Consider the following 23,689-nt stretch of genomic DNA (forward strand, 5'->3'; position numbering starts at 1 on the left):
GGCTGGTAGCTCCATAGTGCTGGAAAGAAACTATTCAATGTGCATATTTTAAAATCAGAGGCTCTTCTAACACAGGAGCCATGTTGAGTTTAGATTCCAGCCGACCACCGGCAGTCTGAAATGGAATGAAGCCCATTGACAGCCAGCAGGTCTAAACAGGAATGGAACGCATCCATGGATAATACACCACTTTATTTGAAGACATCTGTAGCACTGCCTCAGTTCTGGATGTTTCCACAGACTCCTCTGGCCTCTGTGCACCTAAAGAAAAGGTCAAAGGTCAGCAGCACATGTAGTTGGGATAAGTTTTCATTTACAAACAACAGTCGCACTGTGACAAAGTGGAGGAGCAGTTGCAAGGAGAAGTGGATATAGGAGGTGACAGTGTCCGTAAACTCGTCCAAGCTGTTAGAAGCAGCCTTCATTGTGTCCCAGTCTGTAGACTCCAAACACGTGCGAAGCTCCTCCACAGCCTCGTTGCTCCACAGTTTTTTGGTCCTCACGACTGGTTTGGAGAGCTTCAGCCTCTGTCTGTACGCGGGGATTAGGTGGATCATGACGTGGTCAGAAAGTCCGAGTGAAGCGCGGGGCACCGCGCGATAGGCCCCGCTGATCGTGCTGTAACAGTGGTCTAATGTCCTCTCCTCTCTGGTCGGGCATTTAATATACTGCTTGTATTTGGGAAGCTCATGGCTCAGATTGGCTTAGTTAAAGTCCCCAAGAGCAATGATGAGAGAGTCCGGGAATGTCCGCTCCATGTGCAGTATCTGCTCCGCGAGTGCGCACTGAGCTGCCTGCGCATCCGCATCTGGCGGGATGTAAACAGCGGCCAGGATGAATGAAGCAAACTCCCGCGGAGAATAAAACGGTTTGCAGTGAATAAAAAGGTATTCCAGAGAGGAAGAGCAGTGCTGAGCAATCACTGTTACATCTGTGCACCAGCCACTATTAATGTAGAAGCAGACACCTCCACCTTTGGTCTTACCGGAGAGAGAGGCCTGCCGGTCCGCGCGCAGCAGATGAAAACCCTCCAGCTTGAGCGCGCAGTCCGGGATGTCCTCACAGAGCCACGACTCCGTAAAACATAAGACACAGGAGGAGGCAAAGTCTCTGTTCATGCTTCTCATCAGGGCCAGCTCATCTATCTTATTCCTGAGTGAGCGTACATTGGAAAGGAAGATCCCAGGAAGAGCAGTTCGCAGTCCGCGTCTCCTCAGACGCACGAGTGCGCCGGCTCGCTTTCCTCTCTTTCGGCGTCTCACTTTCCTGATCAGAGTCTGCAGTAAATCTGCCGCAGATGCGACAAATATTGGAAGTAAATCCACAGGTGTTGTAGTCCTGTAGTTAAGAAGCTCTTCTCTGGTGTAAGAATATCCAGAGGAGTGCCCAGACACAGAAGTTATGCACAAAAACAAAACAGAAGTAACGCACTGAAGCACCAGGGCATCCATACAGTGGATGCCCATTAACCTTATAACTCCTGGTGTGTGTGTGTGTGTGTGTGTGTGTGTGTGTGTGTGTTTGTGTAGAGAGAGACAGCCAGGTTCATAATGGATATAAGGAAGTTTTTTCCAAAAAAAGGAGCCACATTCAGGTAAAAGTGTAAAATCAAATGATCCGTCAATCAAGAATAATGTTGGATCAGTGTTTCAGTATCTATATCTTTTATGTGGTTGGGTTATTTGCCTTTTGGTTGAAAGTACACTGAGAGAGGACTTTTTGTTAGTGATCTTAATAGGGCTTTGGAGTTGACGTCATGCCGCAATGCATTGTGGGAGCGCAGCGCCATTTTCTACGAATCAAAACAAACACACTGTGTTGGAACGACGACTACAAGAAAGATGCTTAAGAGCCTCTCAAAAGAGAATGAACTGTATAGAGACCGATTGCGTCCAGAGGCGAAGCAGCGGTACTTGCAGAAAATAGCGTGCATTGGAAATGTGGATCCGTATGAAATACGGCCGTGGAGTAGAAACCCTGAAGACCAAGCGCTACTGACGTAGCCTGACATATTTTCGTACCTTGTCTGTGGAGTCAGCGCGTACAAGTCGTCATTCAAACAAAGGTAAGTCAGCTCGAGTACTGCGTGTGAAATGCGTTTGATTTCCCTGCAAACATTCACATTAGTGCAGCATAAATTCATTCATGAGGGGAAATTACAGTGAGAACATGTGGAGGCTGTTAGAGGGATAACATAGTGAGTTCAGTGCATTGATGAGACATTGTCCTGAAGGATTTAGTTATTCTTTATGGTTAAAGAAATTGCACTAATTAATTCACATTTATTATAAATAATCCTAATTATACATCTTGCTTCCATGTTTGTATCCTGTGTCACTAAAAATAAATTTTATTTTAGTTTTATACTTTGATTAATGACCTGCAGAATCTCCTTATCATATTAAGTGATTCATAATTGTCACTTTATGCTTTCTCCATCTTGAAAGTGATGACATCCTTGCATTACATGCTTTAGGTTCATTTTCTGCAGGCAGGTTTCTGACAGAGAACAGGCAGATTTACACTATAACATGCAGCGTTCTATAGATGGACACATAAAGAAATGAAAAATTACATGTATGTGCTAACTTTCTAAACACTTTGTTACATTTATGATAAAGTAGATAAAACATATTTACGTCGGCCTTGGCTCATAGTTCTTGTCTTTAAATGAACTTTGTCTGTGTGTGTTTCAGGTCCTGCACTCTAAGACTGAATGAACCAGCATTGCAGCCATGGGTCACTGTGAGCATCACAGGGAAGGTTGAAGTCGCCCACTGCACCTGTATGGCCGGAGTCGCAGAGACCTGCAGCCATGTCGCTGCTCTTCTGTTTAAAGTAGACGCAACAGTGTTGATCTGTGGCACAAGGACTGTTACAGATGAACCTGCATACTGGGTTTTGCTGGGTAATGTGACCAAGATACAGCCAGAGGTTGGCCATAAGATGGACTTCTCCTCTTCAGCTGCCCAAAAAAAGGCTCTTGATCAAAACATAAACAGACCATCCGTATTGACAGGTAAAAGGAGCTGTCCTCAAAACAGAAAAATCCCACCTGCTACTGTGGAGGAGTTGTCACTGCTATTGGATACTTTGCTGGAACACAGTAAAGCTGTGGGTTGTGGGAATGACCCATAATGTTTTTTCTAGGGGTCTAGATTTATGCCTGTAGTGCACTGCCGTGTAAATAATTTGCATTTACTGAATATCTACTGACTGAGTCCCACTGTTCAAAAGTTGACTAAAGAAACAAACTAATTTTTGCCTCTTTTTTTATTAAAACCACCTTATAGAACATCACATCAGTTACAGTGTAGAATCCATGTCATTTATAGTTTACAAATGACAAAATGTTTACACAAAATCATGAGTGTTTACATGATATCACCCACTAACATTACTTTATTTACTGTATCTTTTGAAAAAATACAGCAATTTTAACAGCACAAGACTTAAGAATATTTAACAGGAGCAGGTTTCATTTTTCCCTGGTTTTACTACCACACTGTTCACCAAAACGCAGCAAACCTTCACCATCTTATCCAGAAGGGTCACCTCTTCACCCTCACATGGAAGTAGTAATCTGATTGGCATGGTGGTATGTTTGAAGCAGGTCCCTCGTGTAGCACTGGAACTCAGTAACGATGTGTTTCATCCATTTCATCGGCTCGTTTGCTGCAATAATGCCAAATAATTAGCAACTCTATAAATAGAAGGTAGTTCTGCAAAATCACTCAGTAGGATGTTTGTTCTAATTTGCTATGAGCTCAGAGCGCATAGAAAATAAAACTAATAGGCTATAAAGAGTGATATGAACATATTTAGAACTTACCGGAATGAAAATGTCTGGAGCACCAACAGATATTTGGAGATGGAAGAGAACTGCACGTCAGCTCGTCTCACAGCTGCTATCCAGGCTAGACGCCTTCGTTTGGTAACATCGATACACGAGCTGCTCATGTTGCTTCCAGGTTGGGAAAGAATGAAAAGATAAACCCTTTTCAAGCTTATTCTCTTGCCGGTCGTGTGATCGAACATTGCAGCTGACCACACAGCAAATACGAACCATGGCTGTTGTGTGTGCCTTCGCTCCCTTTTCACTTGCGCTAGACCCCCAAAATGGCAGATCGGGCCAAAATCCTTTCCACGCCCACCCCCGTGACATCACGCTCCAAAGCCCTATAGTATTTTTTTCATGTTAATGTAATTTTTCATCTAATTGAATACAATCTATTTGTGTATGATTGTCAGTCCAAAGAGGGAGAGAGGAAAGAGAGGAACGTGAGGAGAAGCACAAGGTCAGGAAGAACCAGGTAAGCAAACAGACAGGGAGCAGTGACAGGCACAACAGAAACTGTTAAACTGACAAAGAAAAAAAAACTGATTTCACTCACAATCTGGAAGTTGTGTCCTCCCTATATTAAAGCTGCTGTACAGAATCTGCAAAACAAACTGGGTTGAAACATTTTTGACCCTCTTTAACAACATTCCAACATAACATGATCATTGATCGGGGAGATTAAAATTAATTATATATTTTTATGTGGTTCAGCCACAACTCTACTAAAACCTCAGCCAGTAATAGGTAGGCTAACTTTTGGACCGTCCAGTTGTCTGTATGACTGCCGCAATATGTGCACCACATTTGCACACTATCAGAAAGCGCCAAACAGCCCTGGTGGAGTGAGGAGCTGTAAAGTGAAGCAGAAGCTCTGTTTCTAAAAATGTTTTAAGCTTGTTTCAAAGATTCTGTACTGCAGCTTTAGATGTTTTCCAAAAGCACACAGACACTTATCAGTGTTTCTCACACTTTTTACAGTGTGGACCACCTGATAAAAATGTCAAGCTCTCCTAAGGACCACTATGAAAGCATGAAACTCATAAATCTTACAACACAAAATTAGTATTATTAAATTAGTAAAGATTTTTTCATACATTGTATACATTCTACCACAGGCAAAGTTGCCTCCATTTTTATATATATTTTTTAAATATTTTGTAATAATTTATTTGTAATAATTTATTCTGTTTCGGGAGTGTTTTTTTATGCATCTGTATTATATTATACACACACATTAAAAGTGAATCTCTGTCCAAAAAATGCACTCAGTTTACTTTTTACTCACTATGAGCATCATTCATTATTCTCCCCCAGTAATGAAGGTTAGGATATGTATTTCTTTTATTCTAATCCATTCTTCTTTTGCAGCATTTAAATAACCTTTATCAGATTTGATGGTTTTGTTACAGACTTTTCAAAAATAGTGTTTTGCTTTTCTTTCACAAATGTTGGGATTAAATTGTGTTAAAATGTACAAAACAGTGATGTCATGTTTTGTGACGAGGACCCAGGCACAGAGAGACTTGATGAATTTAAGAATCGTATGATTTAATAAAGAAATTTGCAGACTTGCACAGAGATGGTAAAATTATGATGACTGATAACGGAGACGAAGACAACAGACGATGAGGACAGGGAGGAACAGGGGTTTAAATGCACCAAGGAGACAGTCAGAGAGAACTCGGGACAACTGGAGGCATTTAGGGATGCAGGGACTGACAGAGATGGGGAAGAAGTCTCATTGTGACAAGTAAAGTTTATCTTGCCTGGCTGTGCAGCTCTCCTGGTGCTCAGCACCCCCAAAGCTCTGATCCTAGAATCGCCCCTGTTTCAACTACTTATTGTTTCAAACTTAACTATCTAATAAAATGAACTTAAATGCGAGAGTTGCCTATGACGGCAGCTGCAATCATTGTAGAACTCCACAAACATCACGTGTTGTTTTCCACATGTAAGATCAGCAAACATACAGAAACTTCCTGTTGCCACACACGGCCTCTAAAATCTCTTCCACGCTTTCTGTCTGAAGTCCACTCTCTGTGTCGGATCCACAGGAAACAACAAGATCTTATTAACATGCTTTTCAATGTGTCTCCTTACAAAAAGTCCAACCAATGAACAAATGTGTGTATTTGTGGAGGCCGAACAAAAGCATGACACATTTCTCTGTTTCTATAAACTGGTGTCAAACACAAATATGAAGAGTTTCACTGACAGACTCCAAAATGCCCCCACAGTGGATCAAAGGGAAATCCTACAGTGTGGCCAAAGACTCTTAATGGCTCCAACATCAACACATCCACAATGTTGGATCCAGTTCTGCCTCACAGAGTTACTAAGACACACCCTCTGCCAGCATCACAACAGCTCCACCTGCTTCACCTGCCTCCTCAGCATCTGTACACCTGAAGAGAAAAGAAAGGCTCCAACAGCTCAAATCTACAAAGGATTCATGAAGTTTCATCCAACAATAACATGTTTGCCTTCCACAGTGTGCTGTTAGACACCACTGTACCTCTGCCATTTCAAAAAGAGCAGCTTGGGAACATTTTGGCTCCAAACACTTTGTGTTTAAGTTCTTTGTTTTCTTTGTGAAGCCGACAACATCTGGAGCTTTTTGACTCATAGAAACATCATTTTGTTCTTTAGATGACAGCAGATTGGGACTGAATAATCAATCACTATCAAAGCAATAAAGACAAACATGCTGATTTTACAGGAACTTTGTTGGAGAAGCTGTAAAGACATGAAACTGGTGGAGATCCCAAACCAGTTGATAGTGCTGATTATTCCAAATAAAGCTGTTTCTATTTGAGATGAAATGACTTTCTGTCCTGATATATAATAAAGATGTTGTTGTTTTTGAGCCCCTGTATTAAAAGTAGTTTAAAGTCAGCTTGAGTTTGATGTCTTTATGTCAAAGCTGCTCATGATGTTGAGCTGCTGATGGAATAAAAACAGTGAAAAATCTCCTCAATATAAAAGCATGTAGTCCAGACTTAAATGTAGCCTGTTGTTAGCTGAGGTCCACACACAGTGTTTGACAGTGTAAAGTGTGTGAAAGGGCTGCTGGTGGAGCTCACTAGGATGAGCAGGTGACCATGTGCCACGAGGTGGAGAGCAGCTGGCCTGGTTTGATTCTGACCCGGGCCACGCCCCCTTTCTCTCTCCCTCTGCTTTGCTGTCACTTATCTTCACTGCTCTGTCCAATAAAGCTGAAAAAGGCCCCAAATCAAAGAAATCTGCTGCAGCCTCTGAAATGTCTTCTGTTTCCTTCCAGAGGCCGACGGCTTTTTCACCGTCATACATACATGAAACTATCAAAGCTGACAATCATTTCATTCCAATAACATCTAATGGTACATATATATAGACACAGGACTACAAGTAAATGGCTCTCAGCATCTGGCTGTGGTAACAAATGTCCCTGTTTTGTGTTCAAATTGTGTGCATGTTTTAGACGTGTGTCACATGTAGAAACACAAAAATCCCACAATGACACAAAGATTGGTTTGACACAACTGCGCAGCTGTAAGTTGTTTCTAATGATTCATTGAAGCTCTTCTAACATTCTGGAGACGATCAGTACATGAATCTGTTCAACACGACAACAATTTGACTCATGAAGCATGAGATTCTGTTTGTCATCTTGTCCAAGTCACTAGTAAGATGAAAGTGATACATAGACTAGTGGATGAATATTATTTTGAAGGACAGATGGTTGCATCATAGAGGAGAAAACAGGACGCTGATGAGGGGTCTTGAATGAGTGAGCTGATTGTTGAGTTTCTGATGTGTGAAGAAGTTTTAACATGGCACACATTTGGTTACATGAGAAGAAACTCGTTATGTGATGAGACAACAGGGTTATGTTGTGTGGTGTGAGGTGTGTGGCTGAGTGGATGAATGTTTGAGATTAATCTGGCTGATGATTTGTCTTTTGTTGCAAAGTTGAACCTGCCTGTTAGGTTTGGTATGATTTCCCCTCCTGGGATGAAGAACACGTGTCATGACTTAACAAGGCCTTTCTTTCTTTTTTCCTTTTTATTCTGTTACTTTCACAGTGCACTGAAAGTTTGTTGCTAAATCTCTGTCATTTAAAGCACATCTGAACATTTGAACAGGAAGAACTACACAACATGTTGTTGGGAACGGTTGCAAAGTGAGTTTCTCCAAAATTAAAATGGGCTCAGGAGAAAGCCACTTATTGGGACAATTAGGAAGCGAGTCCCTGTCTGAAAGGATTCAGCGGTGATCCAGTCTAAATTCTGTTTCTTTTTTTGAAATGGCGTCATATTGCTGAGGGTGGAAACGAAATGCGACGATAGATTCCACTATCAGCACTGAATGAATGAATAAAAAATGAGTGAAAAAAATGGGGAACTGACTGGACTGCTGAAAGCTGACAAGAGTTGACTGACTTAACACCACTATGCAAAGGTTAACCCCCACCCAGATGTGACAAAGGGGTGGATGTATCTCTGTGTGTGTCTTTTGTTGCAGGAGCAGGAGGAGACCAGAGGAGGAAACTTTGGGTCACATGACTGTGTGAACTCTGCAAATTTAAGCTTTTAGCTGTAATTTTTCTGTGTGTCTGTGAATTTAACAGCAGTGTGTTATTCATGATCCTGTATTACTCACAATGCAGACGTCACTGTGAGAAAGTGTGTACACACCTGCGCAGTGCTAACATTTACATTACTTTTCTACAGCAGAGGGTTAATCATGTGATTTGATCATGTGATTTACAGCAGGACACAACTTAATAATGTTTTTCTACCACAGGATTACTGAGTTTTTGTGTGAAGGAAACTGTGTTGACAGGCTGTATGTTGGTGATGAAATTACACTGTGTTGTTGAGGAATGTGAATATTACAGTGGAGATGTGAATACAGTGTGAGAGACATACTGTGTTGAAGCCAGTGTTACTTCTTTTACAGCAGAGTGTTAACTTTATGACCTTTTACAGCACCTCTGGAGTCTGGTGACCCAGGCCTGACCTAGGATGCTACTGCTAATGTTTCTCTAATGTGCTTGTAAAGGATTCAGCACAGACAGACAAGTGACAACTGAGCAGATGTGCAGGGTTATAGAATAGTTAAAATGGGCTCATTATCTGACCACTATTGAGCTCATAGTGATGAAACAAGTGAGCGACGAACTTAAGGAAAGTCACTGATTACAATGTGGGATGAAGTTGAGATGATCGATGATTTGGAGCAAATTATGGCACAAAAGCAGGAGTTTAATGATTTAGAATAAACCTGCAATGATACTTGTCTCTGTGATGCTGAATACTTTATTACTCTTATGAGCTACAGTTGTTTGCAAATGTGAAGTTTGTTTTAACTTACAGGGTTTTGTCTACAGGCAAGGATACAGGCTCCGGGTGGAGCTGGGAGTTGAACAATCTTAACATTTAACCACTGACTAATGTTTCTTTGACACAGGGTTACAGGTTTGGAGTGGAGCTGCTCCAAGAGAAACCCTGGAGAATCTTTCAGAGAGAATGTGCAACATTCTTGTGCATGTCTCATTGTGTGGAGTTGACACATGGCGAGAGCCGTGTGGCAAAAGAGGAGTGTCAATATTTTAACTTGCAGATGTTGTGACGTGCCCTGAGAAGGAGTGACTGAAGGAGATCATCCACAAGATGGAAGCTGAGGCCTGGAGAGAGGCTTCAGGAGGATCATAGAGGAGCAGAGATCAGCTTCAGCACAGCAGACATCCCACAGTGAGCTGTGCTACTGAGCTTCCAGAAGATCGTCGAGAGGAGACTTTGAACAGCAAACAACCAGAAGGAGTGAAAGAGATTCAACGTTGACGTTGAGGAAGACAACTAGGGTGTACGATGTGCTCTGCCCTAATTCTTCAGCGGCGTTGGAACAGAAGCAGAAGGATGAGGGGAGCGTGCCAAGCTCTAATCGACGGTGCAGAGAGGAAGTTCAGCGATGGAATTGTGATTCTGTGAACAGCACAGACGCCAGGGGACTGGGAAATAGCTGACAGCACTTTTCCCAAGGATGGAGATCACCTAAAGTGTGTCACTGTGCCATGCAGACTTGATACTGCAGAGGGGCTTTTGTTTACATTTGCATCATGTGTTACACTTTTTTAATCTTTCATTTTAAATTGAAACTAACATTTAAAAGCATTTGGTACAACGTGGAAAGAGGAAGAGTATTTCCAGCAGGAGCAGAAACGTCTGACTCAGCATGACGATGCTGTTGGTGGATACTGAAGAGCTCAGCCTGTCAAGACAGGATTAGGTTATCGTTTTTAAACATGTTTATTCAATTATATTCTGAGGCCAGTTATCTGGTATAATCTTTGGAAGTCTATTAAAATAAAAATAAAATCAGATGTGTGGTCTTTTGGTTGTTTTTGTTTTGTTCAATAAGCAGATGTTGGTGTTTCAGCAATGCAGTAACTTAAGTTTAAAAGGCTTGTTAGAAACTATGAAACACATCATACAGACTTGTGGACATTAGAAGACGACTAATAATCATCATGAATAAGACTAAAGGCAGGAAGGTGTCCTTTATAACTAATAATATTAATAACTAATAATATTAATATCATAGTCTGTCTGCAGCTGAGACAATACAAACTCAAACTGTGGGGAGAAGATTATATCACTTCAGTTTAAATTGACCTGGAAGCGCCACGTTTTCACAGACTTCTTTATTTACAGCATTTTTTACGTGCTGTATAGATTATACAGTTAGGTCCATAAATATCTGGACAGAGAGAACTTAATTTCTGATTTTGGTTCTGTACATACACTAAAATCAATTTGAAATGAAACAACTCAGATGTGTTTGAAGTGCAGACTTTCAGCTTTAATTCAGGGGGTTGAACAAAGAGATGCAGAAAAATGTGAGGAACTAAAGCATGTTTAACACAATCCCTTCATTTAAGGGGAAATGTAGAGGAAAAAGTAGAAAAATTAAATAACTTAATTAAATTAATTAAATAATAAGATTGTCAGCTGGTAACCAGCTCCATGCGACCGCTTATCCCGGTCCCAGTGTTAGTGTCAGTGAATCCAGTTAACAGAAAGATATCCTGGATATACTTGACTGACTTTTTAGACTCAAGATTAATAATCATAATAAAAATTATAGTCTAACATCCAGAAATCTGTACGATGTGTTTCATTATGTCTAACAAGCCTTGTACAGTTAAAGCTAACAGTTACTACATGACTGAAACACCAACATTATCTCTTTTATTAAAACATGCATATTAGGGCTGGCATCGTCACTCATGTCTAGAATCGATTTGATTCAATTTCATTCAATTTGAATCGGGGAAATTTTGCCTCAGACAGTCAGAAATATTATAATTCAGGTCATGCATCAGTACATTTCTATATTTTTATACCTATAAAAAGAAATCTGACACTTGCGAGACTTTATCAAAGGTGTGAGCGTCACAGCAGATGCCTTTGTGTCAAAGTAGCTGAGGATCAAACAGAAAAACATGAAGGTTTTCCTGGTCTGGGATTTTATACAAATATTCTGCAGTACATCAAAAACAAAAGAAAACCATTAATGAACATATGAACATTACCTGATGCTGCTGACGTGAAGCAGAGCAAAGTTACAGAGGTTTGATTACAGACACAGCTGAGCATTTTGCAATTTTGCATCATTTTAAAAAGTTTAAATTTGTTCAGTATTGAACGGCAGAAATGAGGCTTTGTTTTCAGAAGTAAGTAAAAGAAAAAAAACAGCGGCCGACAGGCTGTAAGAACGGTAGACTTGTGCGTAACAAGCAAGCGAATAATGCAGAAAACAGGAAACTGTTCTTGAAGTACAGAGAGAGAGAGAGAGAGAGAGAGAGAGAGAGAGAGAGAGAGAGAGAGAGAGCTGTGCATGAAGTGTGATTTTATCCTGGTGGCAGCAAAACAATCAGAGGGAATTCATGACGATGTTTATGTGAAGCGTAGTTTGGAGCTTCTTTTGCTGCTGGTTTACTCAATATTGTTTGGAGAGAGATCAAACCTGCAGCTTCAGAATCAGCGCAAAAAGGGCGTAAACACAAAGCGCGGAGCCGCCGAAACATCAGAATCAGCGAGCTGTCGGCTTTCAGCTCGTGTCCGTGCAGTCAGGTGAGAAAGTCACATCTCACTGATTCTGATGCGTCGGCGGCTCCGCGCTTTGTGTTTACGTCTTTGTGCAGAATCCGTGTTCCTGCTCTCATTTACTGTTTTAGCTGTTTGGTGGTTGTTGAAACTTTGGGAGGTTTAACCTGAGATTCTGGCGTTTTGGCCAAAATAAAATTTATATTAAAAATCGATTCAGGGTTTTAATGAATCGATATGACGTTATCCAAGCGAGAATCGATTTTAATCGATAAATCGATAATCAAAACCACCCTTGATGCATATACACGGGTCACACTGCTTATTGAAACCCCCCCAAAGATCAGATCTTAATCAGACAGGTTTCTGTTTTTTGTTTTCAAAGTTTAGACTTTGCTTCTATTGGACTTTTTATCAGTAACACGTGCTTACTTTTTGCAGGAACAGTTGAAACTAACATAAACAAATAACTCCAGAGGTGATAGTCAGCAGGGGGTTTACAAGTTGTGGCCGCGTTGTCGGCGGTATAAGCTCGACCACTTGCAAGGTGAGCTGGCAGACATCACTGAACTCATCAGAGATGATTAGGTTCATTTTGACAAAGTGAGCAGATATTTAACCTCCTAGGACCGGGCGTCCACATATGTGGACATCACATTTTGGGTTGTTTAGACCAAAATACTACATTTTTTGGGGGGATTGTTTTTGTTGTTTTTGGGGGATTTATTGTTGTTTGGATTATTTAGCATCACTGTAAATAAATGCACTGACCTCATCAAAGAGTCCAGCATTTGGGTCGTCCTTCCCCTCATCATAGTCTGCCACGCAGGCCGTGACAGAAAAGCCCACTAAAAGAACGCCCACCAGACCAAAGCAATGGTTTTGACTTGATCAGCATTAACCCCGCCCCCTGACTTTGATGGGTGAAGCTGACAAATAAAATGTATTTATGAACAGCGATGCAGGGCCAGGAGTAGCAACGTGAATTAAATAAATACATCATTAAATAATTCATTAAATGTGTCAGTAAAATAATTAAAATAGAAAACAAACCAATAATTGATTAAATATGTAATTAACTAATTTGAATTGTATATACACAAATAATGAAACATTTTAAATGAAATTAATGGATAATTCATTATTAATATATTTCTTTAATTGATTATGTAGATTTTTAAATTAATTACTGAAATAATTAATTGATTAGTGATGTCTTTATTTAATACAACCATAAAATACCATAAAATTGCTAATTTACTCAAAATAAATTTAAGACATCAATATTAAAGGTTAAATTATAATAATGAATACATGCAACTATAACTAATGACATAAAAATGAGGATTTCTTAAGCTAAAGCCAAAGTGCTGTCTCATTTTTCATGTTACTCTCAATTGTTTTCCCTAATAACAAGAACATAATTACACTTTAGCCACAAGAGGGCAGCAGCATTAATATAAGTCGCATGTATATAAAGGTACAGTGATTATATTACAGTGATTTTGACAATAACAAAACAGAAGTTGATGGCAGTGTGTTTTTCCATGACAGAATAATTACGCACACCCAACTTTGCAGTTATTTATTTGTAAAAAATGTTTGGAATCATGTATGATTTTCGTTCCACTTCTCACGTGTTCACCACTTTGTGTTGGTCTTTCACGTGGAATTCCAATAACATTGATTCATGTTTGTGGCTGTAATGTGAAAAAATGTGGGAAAGTTCAAGGGGCCGAATACTTTTGCAAGCCACTGTAAAGTTCACTATCAGTAACATCATAGCACCACCCAGCTGTATAGAAACTCCGTCATGCTAGCTAGTACGCAGTACGAGTTATTGTAACGGACTGTAAAAAGTCAGCACAACGAAAATAAACTCCACCTAAACTTGGTTTATATCTGACCCAGATAGACTGCAGGTCATAACTTCTTACCTGAAGTTCAGTTCACCTGACACTCGGACCGGCGGCCGCCTCGGGTCTCTGTTCGTCCTGCCTCCTCTTTCCCTCATCCACCTGCTGCCTCTGTGGAAGCTCCGCCATAGCCACCACCAAACAACTGACTTATTTTTACACATCGACCAGCATCCGGCCAATCCACCACCTTCCATTGTTCATGCCATTACAAAAAAATAAAAAAAAACATCATCAGCCCATAAAAATGAAAAATCACCATCAGTATGCCCGATGGCCAGTCCAGCTATGGTCGTGCCATCAGTTAACCCTTCACGTGGCAGCTGTGACACGCGTGCCCAGGGTTGCCGACCCCTGCTCTAAAGCATCTGATTTGGATTCCTGAGATCAAATATATTTTCCTTTGGCTTTGTTTTCTTCCCATTTGTGGCTTTAATGTAGTGTTACATCCTGTTTGTTTGCTTCCATCTGTATACATGTCCAGATTCACTGTTATGTTTCTATTCTTACATTGCTGTGTGATCACTGTTCCCTCTGCTGACTGATGTGACCTTTTGTATCTTACACTGATACTTGTCATATTTGTATCTGCGCCTAAAAGATAAAAAGTTTTCCATGCTAAAACACAGCTCCACCTCCTTCAGTTCTCCCTCTGAACCACTAGATGTCTCTGTTATCTAAATGAAGACGTGCAGCACAGCAACCACAGCAGCGCTCAGATCACACGTGTCCTGTTATTATGTATAAAAGCATGAAACAGGTGAGACAGGTGGGATCAATATTAATGTTGTGGAAATATATGAAAAAGCAACAGAAGAGTGAAAACATTTCGTGTTTCTAGAAAGATCTTTCAGCTCATAGCTGCTCACAGACTGTATTTACAAGTGACAAACTGCAACTCTACAGTACATCTACAGTATATATCAAATATATTCTGTATTCAAATCTATTGAGTGATGTTTGAAAGTCTTTCCAGGTGAGTTTGATCCAGGAGGGTCTGAAGCCAGAGTCAGACAGAGACTGTGCAGAGACTGTAGAAGGACAGAGCAGCAGCAGAGCAGTCCAGATACACTGATGATCCTCTGTCAGATCCAGAGGGACACACAGGGATGATGCTGGACTCTACATTGTGTCTGACAGTGGAGCTGTTCTCAGAGCAGTTCACTCTGCAGCACTGACAGTCATCTGCACTTCTTCTCATTCCTCTGTCAGTCACTGCTGGATGAAGCTCTCCTCTCCACCTCCCAGTAACATGGCCCAGTCAGAGCGTCTCTACACACAAGCTGCTGCTGCTTCAACCTCTCTGGATCATCAGGACACAGCTCCTCCTCTCTCAGCACACACACCGTCCTGTTTACCATCATCAGCTCCACCTGCAGAGAGAAGAAGGAAGAGCAGAGGAGATAAACGAGTGTTTCCAGAGACTCTTCATCAGCTGTCAGTCAGTGATGCAGCACATCCAGTATAAAGAGCAGCAGGGACTTCAGTGCTGGGACTGTACTAGGACTCATTGTTGCTTCACTTTTTCTAATCTTTGGATTTTTATTGAAGTTGATGAAAATGTTTTTCCCTCCTAGTTTGAGTTTGGACTTTCATTCATTAGAAGAACCTTGGTGTGTCCACTCTGAGCTCTGTAGGAACCCCAACAACAAGCCCAACAATCCAGATGGACGGTTCCAGCTGTTAACTGGAGGAATTCCATCCAAACATCTGCTCTCACTAAATTCTTCCTCACCTACAGACTGTGTTCTTCACTGCTTTAAACTTGGAAATGAATGCAGTCATTGGTCTGTGTGCTGCTCTGTTCAGAGAACTGATTGGCTGTTGACAGCGTTTGATCAGAGCGTGTCAGTTGTTACTATGGTGACCATAAAGGTCAGAAACAGGAAGTGTTTGTGTCCAATCCTGAAGCCTGTCACCATTCTCCTCTCACAGCTTCACTGAGAAGCTGCAGCTTTACAGGAAACACTGGATCTTTGTTTCATACTGACTGTGTTTAGTACAATACTGCTGACAGCACCACCCACTCACTCCATCACTCTACTTACAGTAGAGTCTCCAGTCTGTAGTCTGGACTCTGCTGAAGATCAGACAGCTGCTTCACATCTGGATCCTTCAGGTTGTTTCCCAAAAGGACCAGGTCTCTCAGATGGGAGGGGTTGGACTTCAGTGCTGCTGCCAGATAATCACAGCTGATCTTTGACAAACCACAGCTCCACAATCTGTATAAAGAATGAAAGATGGAGCTTCAAATGGAACTAAGACTTCCTCCACGAGGTGGCAGTGTCTGATGAGAAAGTGTTAGTGGAGCTGGCCTGGAGTCAGAAACAGGAAGATGCAGGATTTGGGCTGAAATGGGGAAAAGTGGTTAGCACTAGTGCCTTAAAGCAAGAAGGTTGTAGGTTGAAGCTTGTTGGCCTTTCTGTGGAGGTTGGATGTTCTCCCACAGTCCAATGAAATGCTGCTTCTAAATTGGCTGTAGGTGTGGATGTGAGAGAGTGCTTCTCTCTCTCTGTTGGCCCTGTGATGGACTGCTCACCTGTGCAGGTGGACCACGCCTCTTGCCCTATGACAGCTAGGGCACAGGCTGCAGCCCTGTGAGCCTAAGCTGAATAAACAGTTAGCAAAAATGATCCATAGATGGCCTGAAATCCCCCAGTTAGCAGTTTGGTAGATAGCTATGACATGCTAATCCCATCCAGCAGCTGTATTCTACCTGTAAGCTGATCCCTGCTGAGCCAAAGCACTTTTTCATATACAAATTACAACCTTTAATAGAAACCTATTGGTCAGCATCTTATTAGCCTGCTGTTAGCTTCATTCCACAGAAAACTGAGAGAAACTAACAGAGTTGATAAAGAATAAAGAGAAATGTGCTGATTTACAGCCTTTGAAGTGCTTCAGATGATCTCTGTCCACTTCTGTCCACTCATTCATTCATGTAAGCTTTCTAATGCAGCTTTGATCTTCACAGTCTGCTTCATGAAACTCATTCTAACCCTGAATGTCAGAGTGTTCCTCCTTCTCTTTCCCATCATTCATGCTGGCAGTGGAGGAGATTTGGATGTTGGACTGTGTTTTGGATGATGTGTGTATGTTTGTGTTGGACTGCTGTCTGTAAAGCAAACGCACATTTGGCTTTGGATTTCAGTGTCAGACAGACTTTAAGGTGGAATGAAGAGTTTGAGAGTTTCACAGTGAATTATCCAGTGGAGGATTTTTCTTCTTCTTTGAATGTTTGAAATGTGAACATTGTTCTGCTGCAGTCAATGGACTAAACCAGAGAAGAAGAAAACAGACTTCACCATGAAGATCCTCAGTGTGGATCAGTATAATATCAGCCTGATGTCTGCAGTTTAGTGTCAGCACAACTTTCACATCATATTCATCTCAGCACAACTAAAACATGCTGACTGACCTCAGAGTTTCAAGTCCACATCCTGGACTCTCCAGGAAACCACACAGATGCTTCACTCCTGAATCCTGCAGGTTGTTGTTGATGCTCAGGTCCAGCTCTCTCAGATGGGAGGGGTTGGACTTCAGCGTTGCTGCCAGATAATCACAGCTGATCTCTGACAAACCACAGACACTCAATCTGTATAAAGAATGAAAGATGTAAGTTTATTAGACAAAGTGTGAGCTTGAAATCATTCAATCACAGCCAGCTGCACATGGACCAGCTGACATTACCCAGCATTAGAGGCGGGTGTAAAAAAAATGGATTTTCCTATTTAAATGGTTTTAATTTGAATAAAGCGATGTTGATTCATTCAATCCTGAATCGATTTTTAATATAAATGTATTTTGCCAGAATCTCAGGTTAAAGCTCCCAAAAGTATTTCAACAACAACCAAACAGATAAAACAGTAAATGAGAGCAGCTAAACACACAAAGATGGAAACACAGAGCGTGGATCGTTCACTCGACGGCACGTACACGGACACGCCGTCGGGGCTGAAAGTGGACAGCTCACAGATCCTGAAGCTGCAGGTTTCATCTGTCTCCAACCAAAACTGAGTGAACCAGCAGCAGAAGAAGATCCAAACTACGCTTTACGTTTGATGAACATCGTCATGAATTCTCTCTGACTTTGACGTTTACTTCCTGCACAGCTCTCCCTCTCTCAGTGTACTTGAAGAACAGTTAACCTTCAAAAATCTGTTTCCTGCATTATTCACTGCTTATTACGCACCAGTCTGCTGTTGTGTTCACTGCTGTCGGCCTCCGAAAACAAAGCCTCATTTCTGCTGTTCAATAATGAAGAAATTTAAACCTTTTAAAATGATGACAGATTACAAACTCTCAGCTGTGTCTGTAATCAGACCTCTGTAACTTTGCTTCACTTCAGCAGCATCAGCTCATGTTCACATGTTGATTCATGGTTTTTGATGGGTTTAGATTTTATTATTGTCATTTGTATTAAGAAATATTTAACCATATATGCTTGGAGGTGTATAATCGATTGTGTAGTGATATGATGTGTGATCCTTAACAGTCTGCAAAGACTTTGTGTGCATTCCAGAGTGTTCTGGTATTCACACCCACATCCTGGGAGCATGGGAGAGGGCATACCTTCTCTTATTGTTTTATGGTAGGATAAACGTATCTATGTCAGTTTTACTCTAAGTGCCTTTTGTTTAGATGAACTGCTGGACTTCCAGACGTGGTAATGGTATGACCAGCATCTATTTAAGGAGGGGTTTCTTGAGAGGCTCGGGTGGTTATTTCTAGATGTGTTTCTGGTGAGCATGAAAAAAAACCTCTGTACCAGAAGCAGCTACAGATTTGGATTCTATTGCGGGCCTGCTACAACAGTGTGTACGCTTCTAGCGGGACATGAGTGACAGGTGGGAGAAAGAATCAATAAAGCAAGATCAAAGATGGCGCCAGATGCAGATCCAAATGAATAACATTTGAGATGAGTTAGAGCAGCAACAAAGTGCAGCAGGCCAGCCCCAGGAGCAGTCTCGGCCCCAGGAGCAATTGAGAGAAGAAATGGTGATCCCGCCGAATGTTCTGAGAGACCAAGAAGGTCGGAGCTGGGGGAAAGCAATGATACCAAAACTGGAGGTGGGCGATGACATTAAGCAGTACTTGATAACCTTTGAGAGGCTGGCGATGGCGTATCAGTGGCCTGAAGTAGAGAGGTTGGTGAGGCTGGTTCCATACCTGTCAGGAAGAGCTCGAGCAGCTTATGTGACCATGGCAGCAGAGGACACTAGGGATTACCAAGAGGTTAAGGAAGCAATTTTTTCAAAGTATGACATTAATGAAGAGGTGTACCGACAGCGGTTCCGAGACCCTGACATCCGGCCCGACGAAAGTCCGAAAGAGTTTTATAATCGTCTGAAAGACCTGTATGGCAAATGGATCCAACCAGAAAAGAAAACCAAGGAGAAGGTTGGAGACACCATAATCCTTGAACAGTTTTATCGCTCGTTGACTCAAGAACTCCAGGTGAGGGTAAAAGAAAGGGGTCCAAAGTCAGCGCAGGAAGCTGCTCAGCTGGTGGAAACATTTCAAGCAGTAAGGCGAGGAGCTAGAAGCTTTTGATTTGGGGCTTCGGCCAAATCTTTCACTCCACATGGTAAGTCATCTGGGGTTGGGGGTGGTCCTAAGGAGTTAGAGCCTTTGAAGTCGGGGGATAGGTTTGTAAAAACAAAGTTAACGACCAAACCTGTTTGTTTCTATGGGGGGGGGGGGGGGGGTCACATTAAGCCAGAATGTCCTGTCAGAAAGGCTAGGCCAGCATATGTGTGTACCCTTCCAAGGCCCTGTGAGAATGAAGTTTGGGAAGGGAAGCAGCAAACCACCACTGCGAAAATACATGGTAGGAAAGCCCAAGCCCTTCTGGACACTGGTAATGTGCAAACATTGATACATCCAACACTAGTCCAGCAAGAGTTGCCTCTGGATAAGCCTGTCCTTAATATTTCATGTGTGCATGGTGATTGTAAGGCCTACCCAGTAACAGTAGTTTAACTTGAAGTTTCTGGGCAGAAGTACCTTATCTCAGTTGGGGTGGTGGAAAGCTTGTCATATCCTTTAATTTTATGTCAGGATGTGCCTATTCTACAGGAGCTGGTACAAACTTGTAAACCTTTAAATATTGTCACAAGGTCACAGGGACAAAAGCAGAAGGAGGAGGAACAAATCAATGAGCAGGTGCCAAAGGTTGAGAGTGGTGTCAGTGCAGTCCCGAAGCTGATTAGTGAGCACATGTATGAGACTCAAAATGGGGCGGAGGACCAGAGCGAACAATCTGACATTTTCTTGGAATTGCCATTTTTTGCAGAGGTGGTGCCAGAAGTTGCCATTAAAGCTAGGAAAAGCAAAAGACAAAGAAGAATAGAGAAAATGGCAGGGACAGTTAAGAATACTGTTGAGCTGCCAGTGCCAGGTAGCAAAGAAACTGTCCAAGAAGTCTTTTCAGATCTGCAGAAACAGGATGTGACATTGGAAGGCCCTTTTAAAACAGGCAGCAGAAGTGCAGCCCGGTCAGTTGATAGAAGAGGGTTATTACCTGAAAGGACAAGTGTTGTACTACAAAGGCAGCACGGATGACAAAGGGAAGTTAGTAGTCCCCCAGCAGCGGCGGGAGCAAGTTTTGAGACTGGGGCATAGTATTCCTTGGGCGGGGCATCTGGGAACGCAGACAAGAAGGGACCGAATAGCCAGCAGGTTCTTTTGGCCAGGTATGAACAGAGATGTTGAGGAGTTTTGCCAGTCTTGCTCAATCTGTCAGCTGGCCGGGGATAAAAAAAGTCCCAAAGTTGCCTTTATAGCCTTTACCTGTTATTGAGGTTCCATTTAGTCGTATTGCAATGGATAAAGCGGGGCCGCTAGAGCGAACCCAGGCAGGTAATCACTATATATTGGTGGTTTGTGATTACAGTACCAGATACCCAGAAGCTTTTCCCCTTAGGAATATTACAGCTAAACAGATAGCTTATGCCCTTTTGCAGCTTTTTTCCCCGAGTGGGTATTCCGTCTGAGATTTTGACTGATCAGGGAACAAACTTCCTTTCACATACCCTGAGGCAGGTTTATAAGCTTTTAGGTATTAGGAGTATCCGGACCACCCATTACCATCCCCAAACAGATGGCTTGGTGGAGAGATACAATCAAACTCTGAAAGCAATGTTGAAGAAGTTCATCTCGGCTAATGCCAAAGACTGCGACAAGTGGCTTCCCTATTTGCTGTTTGCTTATAGGGAGGTGCCTCAAGCCTCAACTGGCTTTTCCCCTTTTGAGCTCCTTCCTGAAGGCCTTAGTCATGGAGTGCACACATGATTATGGCCTAATGATGTTCACCTGAAAGAAGTTTTCCAATCACCCACTGATAGTGGGTTGAACCACCTGATGAGAGCTGAGGGGGCATGTGGGTTAAATTTTCAGTTTGATTTGATTTAGTTAGTTGGGATATTGTTTAGCTGGGGGGTGTTTTGTAATGAGATATTTGTGAGGTGTGTCAAAATAACTGCAATGTTTCACTGTATAGGTTTTTGTAGCTGGCCTGTGTCAGAGTGGGACGACCTTTTACATTTTATTGGTGATAGTATGACCAGCATCTATTTAAGGAGGGGTTTGTTGAGAGGCTCGGGTGGTTATTTCTAGATTTGTTGCTGGTGAGCATGGAAAAAAAAAAAAAAAAAAAAAACCTCTTTACCAGAAAAAAGTGGGAATATATCCAAAGCTTTGAAAACAATTGAAGGCTCGTGAGGTTGTTTTTTCCATTTGGTCCCCTTCACATTGCCTTGCCACCGTTACAGTGCTGATAAATGATCAGAATTATAATATTTCCGACTGTCTGCTATGTGCCGTGACCTTTGACCTGCTAAAGACAGTCATCTGTGGATTATTCATTGTTGTGTCTGATACTTAGAACTGTGAGGAAGAACACTACACAGTTAATCAGGGTCCCCTCTCTCTGAATCAGGAAAGGTGGGGAGGCTGCGTGCGGGCCATACGTTGAGTATCACTGTTTGAAATGTGAACATTGCTCTGCTGCAGTCAATGGACTAAACCAGAGAAGAAGAAAACAGACTTTACCATGAAGATCCCCAGTGAGGATCAGTATAATATCAGCCTGATGTCTGCAGTTTAGTGTCAGCACAACTTTCACATCATATTCATCTCAGCACACAAGTCAGAGCTCTTTTTAGCCAACCATCCCTTTAACATTAACTAGTAATGACTTCATGAACTTCTTCACAAATAAAATTCTTATCATTAGAGAAAAAATTACCAATAATCATCCCACAGATGTAATATTATCTACAGCTACTCTTAGTACCCTTGATGTTAAGTTAGACTCTTTTTCTCCAATTGATCTTTCTGAGTTAACTTCAATAATTACTTCCTCCAAACAATCAATGTGTCTTTTAGACCCCATTTCTACAAAACTGCTCAAAGAAGTCCTGCCATTAATTAATTCTTCGATCTTAAATATGATCAACTTATCTCTAACAATCAGCTATGTACCACAGGCCTTCAAGCTGGCTGTAGTTAAACCTTTACTCAAAAAGCATCTCTAGACCCAGCAGTCTTAGCTAATTATAGGCCAATCTCCAACCTTCTTTTCATATCAAAAATCCTTGAAAGAGTAGTTGTCAAACAGCTAACAGATCATCTGCAGAGGAATGGTTTATTTGAAGAGTTTCAGTCAGGTTTCAGAGCTCATCACAGCACAGAAACAGCTTTAGTGAAGGTTACAAATGATCGTCTTGTGGCCTCTGACAGTGGACTCATCTCTGTGCTTGTCCTGCTAGACCTCAGTGCAGCGTTCAATACTGTTGACCATAATATCCTCTTAGAGCGATTAGAACATGCCGTAGGTACTACAGGTACTGCACTGCAGTGGTTTGTATCATATCTATCTAATAGACTCCAGTTTGTGCATGTAAATGGAGAGTCCTCTTCACACACTAAGGTCAGTTATGGAGTTCCACAGGGTTCAGTGCTAGGACCAATTCTGTTTACATTATACATGCTTCCCTTAGGTAGTATCATTAGAAGACATAGCATTAATTTTCACTGCTATGCAGATGACACCCAGCTCTATCTGTCCATGAAGCCAGATAACACACACACCAATGAGTTAAACTGCAGGAATGTCTTAAAGACATAAATACCTGGATGGCCGCTAACTTTCTGCTTCTTAATTCAGATCAAACTGAGGTTATTGTACTCGGCCCTGAAAATCTTAGAAATATGGTCTCTAAGCAGATTCTTACTCTGGATGGCATTACCTTGGCCTCCAGTAACACTGTGAGGAACCTTGGACTCATTTTTGACCAGGACATGTCCTTCAATGCACATATTAAACACATATGTAAGACTGCGTTCTTCCATTTGCGCAACATCTCTAAAATTAGAAATATCCTGTCTCAGAGTGATGCTGAAAAACTAGTTCATGCATTTATTACTTCCAGGCTGGACGACTATAATTCATTGTTATCAGGATGTCCTAAAAACTCACTGAAAAGCCTTCAGCTAATCCAAAATGCTGCAGCAAGAGTGCTGACAGGGACTAGAAAGAGAGAGCAGATTTCTCCTGTTTTGGCTTCCCTTCATTGGCTTCCTGTTAAATCCAGAATTCAAAATCCTGCTCCTCACATACAAGGTCTTAAATAATCAGGCCCCATCTTATCTTAATGACCTTGTAGTACCATATCACCCTATTAGAGCACTTCACTCTCGCACTGCAGGCCTACTTGTTGTTCCTATTGTATTTAAAAGTAGAATGGGAGGCAGAGCCTTCAGTTTTTAGGCCCCTCTTATGTGGAACCAGCTTACAGTTTGGATTCGGGAGACAGACACTATCTCTACTTTCAAGATTA

General features: G+C 41.7%; 2 protein-coding genes across 3 annotated transcripts in view; both read right to left on the reverse strand.

Annotated features, from left to right (window-relative positions):
• Nucleotides 1-23,689, reverse strand: part of LOC112432493 (NACHT, LRR and PYD domains-containing protein 12-like) — a 773,783-nt gene that overhangs the window by 597,936 nt on the left and 152,158 nt on the right. The window contains exon 15 of one of the 2 annotated variants that reach the window (XM_076882533.1): nucleotides 17,266-17,442. The exons of the other annotated variant lie outside the window; for it this stretch is intronic. Within the exon in view, the coding sequence (XP_076738648.1) occupies nucleotides 17,266-17,442 (177 nt within the window). The remainder of the gene's footprint in view (nucleotides 1-17,265; nucleotides 17,443-23,689) is intronic. 2 annotated transcript variants of the gene reach the window in all.
• The window catches only part of LOC143416887 (protein NLRC3-like), a 203,368-nt gene that overhangs the window by 158,348 nt on the left and 21,331 nt on the right, over nucleotides 1-23,689 (reverse strand). The gene's annotated exons all lie outside the window — the stretch shown is intronic.

This window comes from Maylandia zebra, linkage group LG3 (genome assembly GCF_041146795.1).
Source record: "Maylandia zebra isolate NMK-2024a linkage group LG3, Mzebra_GT3a, whole genome shotgun sequence".
In the NCBI taxonomy this organism is placed as follows: Eukaryota; Metazoa; Chordata; class Actinopteri; order Cichliformes; family Cichlidae; genus Maylandia; species Maylandia zebra.